The sequence below is a fragment of the Etheostoma cragini genome, chromosome 24, assembly GCF_013103735.1.
Source record: "Etheostoma cragini isolate CJK2018 chromosome 24, CSU_Ecrag_1.0, whole genome shotgun sequence".
Taxonomy (NCBI): Eukaryota; Metazoa; Chordata; class Actinopteri; order Perciformes; family Percidae; genus Etheostoma; species Etheostoma cragini.
The window spans coordinates 6216929-6228238 of NC_048430.1; the positions used below are offsets into that span (position 1 = coordinate 6216929).

General features: G+C 44.1%; 1 protein-coding gene across 1 annotated transcript; it reads right to left on the bottom strand.

The window, feature by feature from the left end:
* Nucleotides 1-1634: 1634 nt before the first annotated feature.
* Nucleotides 1635-6643, bottom strand: LOC117939387 (zona pellucida sperm-binding protein 3-like). The gene is made up of 11 exons (XM_034864708.1): nt 6129-6643; nt 5947-6052; nt 5402-5520; nt 5178-5296; nt 4658-4761; nt 3784-3961; nt 3500-3617; nt 2750-2841; nt 2482-2570; nt 1937-2055; nt 1635-1770 (listed from the first exon to the last, which is right to left on the bottom strand). Exons 1-11 carry the CDS (start codon nt 6555-6557, stop codon nt 1645-1647), a joined length of 1599 nt encoding a protein of 532 aa, XP_034720599.1. The 5' UTR covers nt 6558-6643; the 3' UTR covers nt 1635-1644.
* Nucleotides 6644-11310: the final 4667 nt, after the last annotated feature.

Consider the following 11310-nt stretch of genomic DNA (forward strand, 5'->3'; position numbering starts at 1 on the left):
TGTCCATGTCCACCATTTAACTATCAATATTTCAAGGGTGTCTTTATGGCTTGTTCTGCTGCCCCCGGGTGGCCAAAATAATCAATCTATGCAGCTATCTTATAAATCCTGCCAACTCAAACTGCATTTGGACAGCAGCTGACAGTCAATCGTTTCTCGTTGTGATCTCTTTGGTGTTCTCCGTGCTTTCTCCTCTATCTAAAAAACCACAATGAAATCCTGTCCCCACATCCGCAGTGACCGGTTTCAGGGCGAGGCTTGTGGGTGTGCGTCTATCACCGTGGCTCTGAGTGTGCATGCTTTTCACTGTCATGCTTCCTGCTGGTGCATCGTTAGGTATGGCTTTTTATTAGCCTCTGGTGTGTTTGAGATGGGGGGGGGTCAGCATCACCCCAGCCGTAAACTAGTGCTGCAGTCAGACCTGCACACAGGAACAAACACCCCATTAAACCAAGGCCTTCACATATTACTGTAATAAAAGCCCCCGCTCCAGCCTTTATGGGCTTTTTAATTATGTCTATTTGTCTTCCCGGGCTTGTGAGCAACAGTTCATGATGAGCCCCATTTCAGAAATACTCCCCCACTGGCAGAAAGCTGGAGGGGGGGAATTAAAGGGAAAAAGCCTCGAAGCTAAAATATGACTATTGGTACCGGCATGGTATTTTATATTTTACCTCGCAGCTCGGAGGCAGTGGCGATCTGCTTTTCCTTTTTCTTTACTTTTTTGGGGGTTTTTCTTTGTGGATTTTGAATAAAGGTGGAAAAATACAGCTAAAGTGAATCACACGGCAGCTCGGTAATGACCTTGTTGAATTAGCTTCCCGAGATCAGGGCAATAGCTCGGCTCGCTGCATGCTCCTAAAAAATAAATCATACAAATCATCCATGCATGAACTAAAGCTTTAGTGCGTCATTTTTTGATATCAATGAACAAGCCATTGCCAAATGATTTGCTACAGAGCTAATGAATACCATCAGCTCCATACAACTCTCTGTACGGCTATGTTCAGAAGATTGTGGCGTCCAGCGACTTTCCCGCGCAGAAACTCGAGTAAAGATTTTTAACTGACAGTTTTGTCATTACTCAGAATTCCTCATGGGGGAAACAGAAACTACACACCATAGCTTTAAGCATAAAGGCCAGCACTTTGGGTCATTTCATAGCTAGTACTGTACACTTTGTAGAGTATGGCCACACTAAAAGTATTCATAAAGGTCACCACATTGTTATCCCCTTTACTGTAAAAAAAAAAAAAAATTATAAAAAAATCCAGACACACCCCTGCAAGTTATACAAATCTTAACCACTTACAAAAGTTTTTTATTGCACCGTGCCATCATATCATACACCGCCTCATTGTGCAAACAGTATATGTTTTCATGTATTTTCTGCAAGGTTGGACACTTCTACTAGTTTTAACCCTTTACCTCTGACAAGCCTCTAACATTTAACATGGAATATAGTGAGCAACATGCTGTACAGATGCAACCTAATGTAGCACCTGCAGAGAAATACTGGCCGTTTAAGTGCAATACTTAAAAGCAGAACAAGTTGTTGTTGGACTTCAGGCGGCTTCATTTCCCACTTTTCATTAGTTTAAAAGGACAAATGTGGCATGGTTACAAATGTTTTATTGTCTTACATCAGGTACAAACAAAGTGTCCAGTGGGTTTTTCTCGTCTGCTGCAAATGATAGCAGCCATGAAAACCAGCAGCACCAAAGCCAGCGCTGCACCCACTCCACACAGCAGGGCCATCGATGAATAGGAAGCTGAGGAGGAGGACGGAGAGCAAAAGACAAACAATATCGGCTCTATTAGTCACAGCATTCAGCGTAGGTAATTAGGAGCAGAAAGGTAAGCATGGGGGAAAAAGTGATATTAAATGCATTTTTCAGTGCTGTTTTATTGTTTTACATGTGCGAAAACCACCGGTGGCTTCTTCTCGAATCACTTCATGCGTTTGGAGCTCGGACAGTGCAGTCAGCCCCTCCAGCAGCATGGTGTCTTCCAGCAGGATGGGGCCCAGAGCCGCAGTCCCCTCCCACTGCAGATCTGGAGAAAGACAACATTGAGGGGGAAAAAAAACAAAACAAAATACATCCACTTTTTAGCCAGCTGATTAATCCGTTCACGATACGACTGATTGGCTCGACAATTAAAAAAAGGGATCAGCTCAAAGTCAATCCTCTAAAGAGGCATAAACCCCTGTGTGGGCCAAATGAAGGCAAGTTAGCTTGTCTAAATATGGGTGCAACCTCTGCATCTCTGTTAGTCTGCGGCTGATTATATTTCATTTGTTACCAGCAAACATTTGGGTAAGTTCCAATAGGATGGGCTGAGGCCTTTTTGTGATAATTGTCCTGAACAATATGACTGCATGCAGTGGAGACGGTTTCAAAATGTCTCCCCAGGGTCAGTAGGAAATGTTTTTAGGATTCATCCCCGTGTGTAATGTAGTGTTGCTTTTGTAAACTGTACCAGCATCCGCCCCAAGGCTTCTTTTCCGTCTCTTGCAGCTGGTCTCACAGCAGTCACACACCTTATTGTCTCCACCTGATGCTACCCATCTGTCCAGAGCCAAGAATATTCACAGGCTGAAATAAAGCTCGTTATAGCAGTAGAGTCACGGTAATGCAGAGGGGGGGAAAAAAAACAACATTTAAAAACAGACCGTAACAGAAAATATGTCAAAACAGTCGCCCATCCATGTGTTAAGCTTCACTGAATTCTTCTTGTGGGAACTGACCTGTTTGCTTCAGTCAAGAAGGAACACGCTTTGTGTTGCGTGTCGACGGGAACGGAGAGCTTTGTTGCCTTCATCTGACATGTGATGTAGAGCTGTGACATTTAAGACATCAAGATTCAGAATGCACACTATTAAATGTGGATGAATATCAAAATATTGCACAGACTGCATTTCCCCTAATTAAATAGAATGAGGTGGAACTGCTAGCATTCCTTTTCTTTTCGGGAGAGGTTTTTTGCTGTTGCACCAAACCCTTGAAGTGTTTCTTAAAAATCAGATTTTAAAAAGTCTGTTGTACTGGGAGTAGAATTTCCTATTTGGCAAAACTATCAAGGTTAATTTTAAGTTAGAACTCTTCCAATGCTCTGATTGGACAGAGTGGATACTGGCTCTGCTCAAATGTGTGGCACAGCTCCACTCTGGCTTCTTCAGCCTAAAAGAAAGCCACTGAGTTTGCCATTACCTGAGGCTTTCATTTCCTCAGTTGGAAAGTATTTGAACTGCACAGATCACAACGAAGGGCATTATGGCCTTCAAACAACACTCACTGATGTGTACATTATGTGCCAACTTAGCGCGTAAGAGACTAACAGAACAGTTGAAAGGAATGTTAAAGTAACACTTTGGCTGGTCACATCAAGAGAGCGATGCTTGGAAAATTTTAGGGAAGAGAAATTTCCTACAATGTCAAATGGCTGACTACATCATACCAAATCAGTGGTTCTAAATTTTTATAAAAACATCTCGTACTGAATTCTTGTGATCATGGTGGAGCCTGAAGGCTTCCAGCTGGAAATGAAGTTTATCCTCCTTGCTCCTCTGCTTGAAGTAAGACTTGGCTCCTGTCAGCTTAGCGTCACTGAAACACCTTATTTGGCAAAATACAGGCACAGGATTCAGATCCATAAACACAGACAGACGATAAATGCTCTCAATTAGGTACAGCACGGTATGCAACTAGACCTAAATCTCCATTATTATGACTGGCTGACTCTTTTAGATAAATACTGCACATCCAATCTGCAGCTTCTCACCCATGGTTGTTGATGAAGGGGTATCTGGGTTGAGAGTCAGGGTCGGGGAACTCGGTGGCCACACAGCTGTCAATGTAGACCCTCAGTGGAAGGTGGTGACCCTGGAGGAGCGCCGCTTCGATGTGTATCACGTCACTCAGGAAGTAAACACTGGAAGGCCTCTGGGACTGCCAGTCCTCTAATCAAATACAGGAGGAGAAAAATACAGGGGGAAAAGTAATGCTGGGGCCATCATCTGATTAGTTGTAAGTTAAATGATGCCCGTGGGGGAGAGTGGGTCAGTGTCGCAGCATAGTGAACAGGATACAGGTACTGTAACAATAAGAGAAAAGTACTTTAAAAGAAGCTATAAATGAATTACAGATGTAGCATCATTAACCCGGAAGAAACAGACAAGTGTCTACAAAAAACAAGATTAAAACTTGTATAACTTCCTACAGGCCGTGAGACTTTTAAAATAAATCACAGGAGACGCTAGGCCAACTTTTAAAACAAACAGCAATGTGGTGCAGTCGCTGTCTGCATTGTTGGAATTAATTAGAAAGCATAATCAGCGGTTTATTGATCACTTTATTGTGCGAGTGACCCCGTCAGGTCAGCCGCAGCCTACAAGGCATGTAATTTCAGCTCATCACCATGCATCAAAAGAGCCACTCCTGTTTATCAAGTCACTGTTTAGCATCTTTTAACAGTCGCAGCCACGTCTGCGAGGCCTTGAGTGATTGCAATTACACCCGTCGCTGGGGAAATTAGCCGAGCCGCCTGGCGCAAATCACAAGTTTTAAACTTGCAGAACATCCAGCTCAAAGTTTTGTTTTCTTCATGATGCGTGTGTTCCCCCCCCCCCCCCCCCCCCCCCCCCCCCCCCCCCCACCTGTCATGAGACGCAGGGAGAAGCCCAGCTGCTCTTCTGCTAACATGTTGAAGGCAAACGGCTTCCAGGTAGGCTTCACAGCGCCACTGCTCACAGAATGCCTCCTGTGAGGACAATCACAGCAAGGACAGGCGTTTCACTAGAGAGAGGCTCATCGAGAAAGAAGAATATATGTGCCTCAGAGAGAGAGAGGGGAGACCATAACACAGATAAGTACATTTAAAAACAACAACAACATGGTTTCTGCAAGGCTCAACCAGGTAACTACAAACTCAGATCATGTTAACATAAATGCAATTTAGGACAGGTTTACTGGAGGAAAACCAATAGAGATGATAAGGCCTAGATTTAATTATTACTTCTCTGCAAGAACAAAAATGTAAAACCAGTTATTTTTTAATACCTCATTAAAGCTTTTTTTTTATAGACCTGCAGGTGTTCTAACAAATCTGAACTACTGCAGGGCTAGAATTGAACTTGCCAGACTAAGGAGGGGGAATACAAGATGATGAGACTTTACCTTAGATAATGGCATTCAATTACCACCTCAGCAGGGTTGGTCTTTAAAATAAAGGTGTTGCCAATGGGTGTTGGGGAGTATGTCAGAGAAAAGTAGTAGATGAGGGCTTCTTCGGTCATCTGAGGAAAATAACGTTACAGGGAGTTCAAGACAGACAAGAGTGGATGGACATCGTAGGAGACAGAGAGAGACACACACACACACACACACCCCCACCCACCCACCGTCATTGTGCTGCCACAGCCCTGCAACTCCGTCTGGAACTGCACAACGTTGGGAAGGGTAGCTCGGGCAGCACAGCCCCCTAAAGTCAGATCACTTGGGCGGATCAACTGACCGTTTCCTAGGAACAAAAGGTGAAAAAAGGTGCAACTTAAATCAGGACCATTACCTGAAGCCATTGCTCTTCCTGGTCCTGGTCAATAACACTCACAGCAAGTGCAGGTTCAGCCACAGGACAAATAATGCATCACTGAAAGTCAGCATTTGCGCACTGATCAGGCATCCAGAATGCTCCTTCTCGGAGTGAAGACATAAAAGGAAACATAATATTGATCGCCGATACCATGGTCTGTGCCATTTGCAGTAATCAGCAATGAGTGTCCTGTCTTCACCGTTCCATTTTCCAACTCGAGCCTCTAACCTGAACCCTTTCTTTTTTTAGCCCTTAGATCAGAAAGCATGTTCAATGGACTTGTGTCTGTGCCACTGTGGACAAAAAGCCCACAACGGATCAATTCAAACAAGTAACTGGCAGCCATTACCGTACCTAAGAGGTTCTGTTTGACCTCAATGGTGACCCCTCCTTCTTCACAGTGCGCTGCCACGCTGTTGGCTGGCACAGGCATCCGCTGGTCAAACACCAGCGTCAGCACCTGGAACATCATTCAAGTTTAATTACACTGAACTTTAATGGTGCAGAAGATTAGAAAGGTTGCGTGAAAGTCATACCTTTGATTCCAGCTTGACAGCTGGGTTTAGATCTGGGCCTTGGACCAATTTTAACAACTTTGGGACATTTACCCCTGGCTCCAGCTGCTTTGAGGTCAGCTTTGTGGTCTTGGATGTCTGCGGGTTTTGAAAAGTGTGCTCCGAAAGAGACTGGGCCGGTTTTTGTTTCCTGAAAGCGGGGTTTTCAAGCTGGTAGGTTTTGAGACGGTAGGTGAGACGAGAACGGGCCGGATTGTCATGCTCCGTCCTGTTTGACTGGTGATCAGTTGTTTGCGGTGATCTCGGCAGCTGTAAGCTTGTTATCACTTGTTCTTGTGGGTTCAGAGTGTCATCGGTGCTGAAGTTTGACCGGTTTTGTGTGGCAGCACAAAGATTTCCACCTGAAAGGAGAAGCACAAACCCTAACAAAGCTGCCCCTCTGAACCCCATTACAACTTCTCACACAGAAACCTGAGTTCGGGGTGCTTTTTTCAGGGAGCTCTGCTGCTTTTTTCTTTTGACCAAAACTAAGTTGTGTGAGCTTGGCTCTGGCTCCGCCTACCCCTGATGACTTGATTGGATTCCAGCCTGGACGATTCAATCTCTCAACCATTCCTTTCCTCTCTTCCTTTTCATACATTCAAATACAAGTGCAGATTAGAGGATATCTGCTTGGCTGGGCACTCCATAGGTTGAATTAAGAGTTTGGTTTGCTTGCTCTGTCTGTATGTCAAAGATAAAAACTATTTAAGTTGAATAATCATGTGTACAGTGTGGGAAAAGCAAAACATACTGAGCATTCTTTAAATGTTTTCAGGGCAAACACCGCCTGCTAAATCTCCACTTGTCACGACGGTAATGAACAAAGACTTTTATAAACAGAAACAAGCCTGACCCTAACAGTGAGTGGCCTTCACTGCCCCCATGGGACAAATCAATCAACGCTTTCAGGGAGTTGGATCCCCGTTTTTTTTCCATGCCGAGTGGTCTTGGATGTCAAGGCTATGCAGAGTTTGGCAGTCGTTCATAAAACTAAGATTTATGATCCACTGGGAGACTTTACAAATGTCGCCACCACCAAGTGCCGTGTGTGTGTGACATGTGACAGGAAGCAGGGGTTGGGTCTTGAACCTGTGCCAAGCTGGCATGTCAATCACACTGTTATGGTCTGTTTAACCTTTCAACTCTTAATTTCTCCCCACAAAATTCCGCTTATGTTTCTTTGAATTTAGAAAAAAAAGCCACACTATATATTTTCTAAATGTGCTCGTTCTGACACTAAAGTTACAACATGTCTTGTTATTGGGTGAACATGTACTGTAAATGTTTTGGTTGTGATGTGCATCATTTTATAGGCCTACTTTTTAAAATATTTAGTCTATAGAAAAAAATTCAAACGTTTTGATCTCCAATAGAAGTTGTATTTAGTATAGTGTAAACTTTGTTGTCAACAAATCCTATAAAAACATCAATAGTGTGATAGATATAAATATAGGTAGGTAAGAGATTAGACATGTTCCCAGGCTTATTCCTTTAAAAATGTTTCATACAATAACAGAAGACAGTTACCAGAATCAGTTTGGAACTTTCCCACCAAACTCACTGTAAAACGTGGTGACCTTCTCCTTTTAGGTTCAGTTCGGATTCTGTTATTATTATCAATCTTTGTGATGTCATATGAACAGACTTTAAAATGAACATTTCTCGTCATCCACGGCCATATTTGTGGAACTATTTCCAGTAAAAACATATGGATAAAAACCATAATAAGATTTCATTTAAAGAAACCCCTGTTCAAAAGGCTAATTTATTTCAAATCACTTTCTCTTGATGCAGACACACTGATCTAGGCTGACCTGCAGGAATACATTATACTTCTCTCTGAGTCAGGAGCTCCCTGCAGACTCCCCAACAGAGAGCTGCTATTGTCAGGAATTGGCTTTTATCTTTTGCTGATCAGCGGCAAAACAAAGAGAGGAGGTGTGTGTGTGTGTGTGTGGTTAGTTCAGGAGGCTGGAGTGAAATCGGTCCATCCCTGCCAGTCAGGCCCCCTCTGCTGCCAATCTCTAACTTGGTTAGCTGCCTCTAATTTGGCCCCTGGAGGGCCCTAATGTGGCCCCCGCGGGGGTTTCTGAAAGGGGCCTGGCAGCTTCTACCTCCACACACTCACACACACACACTGCAGCCACTCCCATCAGCTTCTGTTTCCAATAATCCTGGTGCAGTTTGAGACAGGATGATGCAGGTAAATGGGGCCCTTCTGTTTAGACAATAAACACACATCCTCGTACACACACACCCACCAGATGGAAAATCGTCAACCGGGGTGGCACACCGACGACGCAGATGCTCAGTGACACTAGCACACGCAAATGTACACACACACATGTCCCCCGTCATGTTTTGCTGACAGCACAAAGTCATGGAAACAGCTCGATTTGGTCGGTGCTGCACTGCGCCATAAGGATAACGGTTATGGAGGCTCATTAAAAACATGTAGTGGGAGATGGATTAGTTAGAGCCTGCTGCTGTGGTGGGCGAGCAGCGTTCAAGATCAGCTCGTTTCTATGCGTTTTTTTCAGCTTTCAGTGGTGGTGGTGGTGAATAGATGTTGCGTGGGACAGGGAGTGAAATTTTCTCCCTCCAACATGCCCTGGCATGTGTTTTTCAGACGCTGGCATTGGTTCTGGTGCCACTGCTTCAAACTATCTTGGTGTGTTGGCAATTTCATAAAAAGGGAGCAAGTGTGGATCTGCCAGGAGGGCGAAATGGAAGATGAAATATGTGAGAGAGGCAGAGTGTGAGAGTGTGAAGGAAGAAAGAAGTAAGAATTCACAGCGTGAAGGGAGGGGGGAGGAAGAGGGGGGGAAGAGAAAGTAAAAACAAAGGAGGGAAAGAAGAAAAATACGCTTGGGGTCAGTGAACCTGGGGGTGAGGGATAACAGACAGCAGCCCGGCTGGTGCTCGGCCCGTCCCGTTGGGAGCAACATGAACTAACAGCACGCCGGGCTCTGATTCACGGCCCATCAGCGGCCATTTCCAACACGTCCCCACACAAGGACACACGTCCTGTTTCCGCACACTCACAGGGACACATATGGGAGTGTGCACAAACACACACAGCCTAGATACCAGCCCATATACAAAGAAGACACACACGCAGAGAGCTAATGGACTGTTATTAAAGACATGCATCACACCAAAGCACCTACCGACAACACATAAAGCCACACACACACACACACACACACACACACAAACACACACACCCTAACATTGCTCCCACACACTCCCACTATGGGATAATGATCTCCCAGCACTGCAATAACAGCTGATGTGTCATTTGGCCAAAAAAGCCACAATGACCAACGAGGCCACATTGACACACACACAAAACACACTCCAGTGGAGAGTTTTTGACATCAGACAAACTTACTCTCTCTCTACTGGTACTCCGCATGCGGCTGACCCCTTTTTTCTTTTTATCACAACACTCATGACATTTCTCATGTCTGGCTCAATAGCCCGCGAACGACATTTGTCCTGTTGTAAAGGTCTTCAGCGCGGGTTGATTGACAGGTGTCATCGCCCCGTGTAGAGGTACAATGCAGAGGCGGGAGAGTCAAGAGCTGACCTTTAGCCCCCCCCGCCCCGCCCTACATCATGGGTTCCAAAGTTTTTCTCGAGGGAGGAGCATTTTAGTTTTTCTTTTGTTTGATTTGTGTGCTATGGAAGAGCTAATCTGATGATATTTAGCTGTTTGATCGCTCTATTGTGCAGTCTGTAAACCTTCAGTATATATATCCAAAGAGCTTAAATCATCCATTGATGGGATATTTTGAACATCATACTTTTGGGTCGGAAGATTAACCTCTTTTGTGCAATAATGTCTATTTAAAGCTGCATAAATCTGTAATCTAATCTACAATAATCCATATACAGCCACTTGTCAACACCAGGCATGACCAGAATTCAGTAATACGTCACTTCTTAGGAACGGAACATGACAACTGAGGGATTCTATCTACAGAGGAAGGTCACAAAATGTTAGATTTGTTTTTGGTCGAACTTCTTCAAGAGGGAAGTACTTACTTCAAAGCAGAAGTTTCAGACTGTGAGACAATTTCATATTTCCTCAATTTCAACACCTGCCTGGCTAGTGGCGCTCAGGTAATTTAGCTTTCAGCCCCCTCCATGAAGTAGAAATCTAGTGGGCAAGGTTTTAGATGGGTTTTAAAGTCGGGTCTGGAACAATAATGGAGCTATGGTTATTCCAAAGTCACAAAGGTTAGGATGAATTTAAATGGAGAGTAAAGGTCAAACATCACAGAATGTCCATTGAAAACGACAAAGCCACTCCTGCAACCAAACAATCACGGTTTCCCCAATAATCCCAAGACTGTACTTTAGGTGGAGCTCCGGAGCCTTTTGGAATTTATTGCAACTGCTGTGAAGCTGACTGTAATTCACTATATCCTAAAATCAATTTCACTGTAATGCTTTTCCAGAGAGGGAATCTATGAAATGACACATGTTGCATGATGACCACATGCATTTTAGCACAAATCCACCTCTTCTGAGTGGCATTTTTAACTTAACACTTCTAAATGCGTGCTCCATAATAAGATAGATGAATCATGCCTCTGTATGAACTGCAGGTTCCTTATTGTAACTATGAGAGATTACAGGAAACAAATGATCTGAGCACATTAACATAACACATGTTAGACGCTTTTAACCAAAGTGCCATTTGAACGTGGGTGGCCCCATTGGGAATCAAACAGCGTTAACAGTGTTGGTGCCATGACCTCACTGACATATTTTATTCCAGTGTTTATATCCTCACGGGGTATTTTTAAATGGTAGCGTTGACTCTGAAAATGACCTAAAATGGTGTGTATGTGTGTGTGTGTGTGAGTGTCTGAATGGGTGTCTTCCTTACATGGGCACACACAGTCACACACGTAAAAACCTTGCAGCCCCCGCGTCTCTCTCATCGCTTGAATCTTTCTCAGTTATGCCGCAATTCAAGCCTTTTGTTTAATAAACAATTTGTCAGTGATGTATTGAATGCCGGCTCTAATTTGATTGTCTGTGAATTGTGTATGGAGGTGGCTGCCAGCGCTCTCTTTCTTTCTCTCTCTTTCTGAGAAGCAACAGTGATATTCTACCCTGTCTTTCCCCTGCAGGTGTGTGTTTGTGT

What these genes read in the sequence shown, in the direction of transcription:
- LOC117939387 (XM_034864708.1), bottom strand. Translation starts at nt 6,557, where the DNA reads ATGGGGTTCAGAGGGGCAGCTTTGTTAGGGTTTGTGCTTCTCCTTTCA. An exon ending in ATTGAATGCCATTATCTAAG is followed by an intron (nt 4,762 to 5,177) that starts GTAAAGTCTCAT and finishes TTGTCCTCACAG; the next exon opens with GAGGCATTCTGTGAGCAGTG. An exon ending in CTCCCTGCGTCTCATGACAG is followed by an intron (nt 3,962 to 4,657) that starts GTGGGGGGGGGG and finishes GTATTTGATTAG; the next exon opens with AGGACTGGCAGTCCCAGAGG.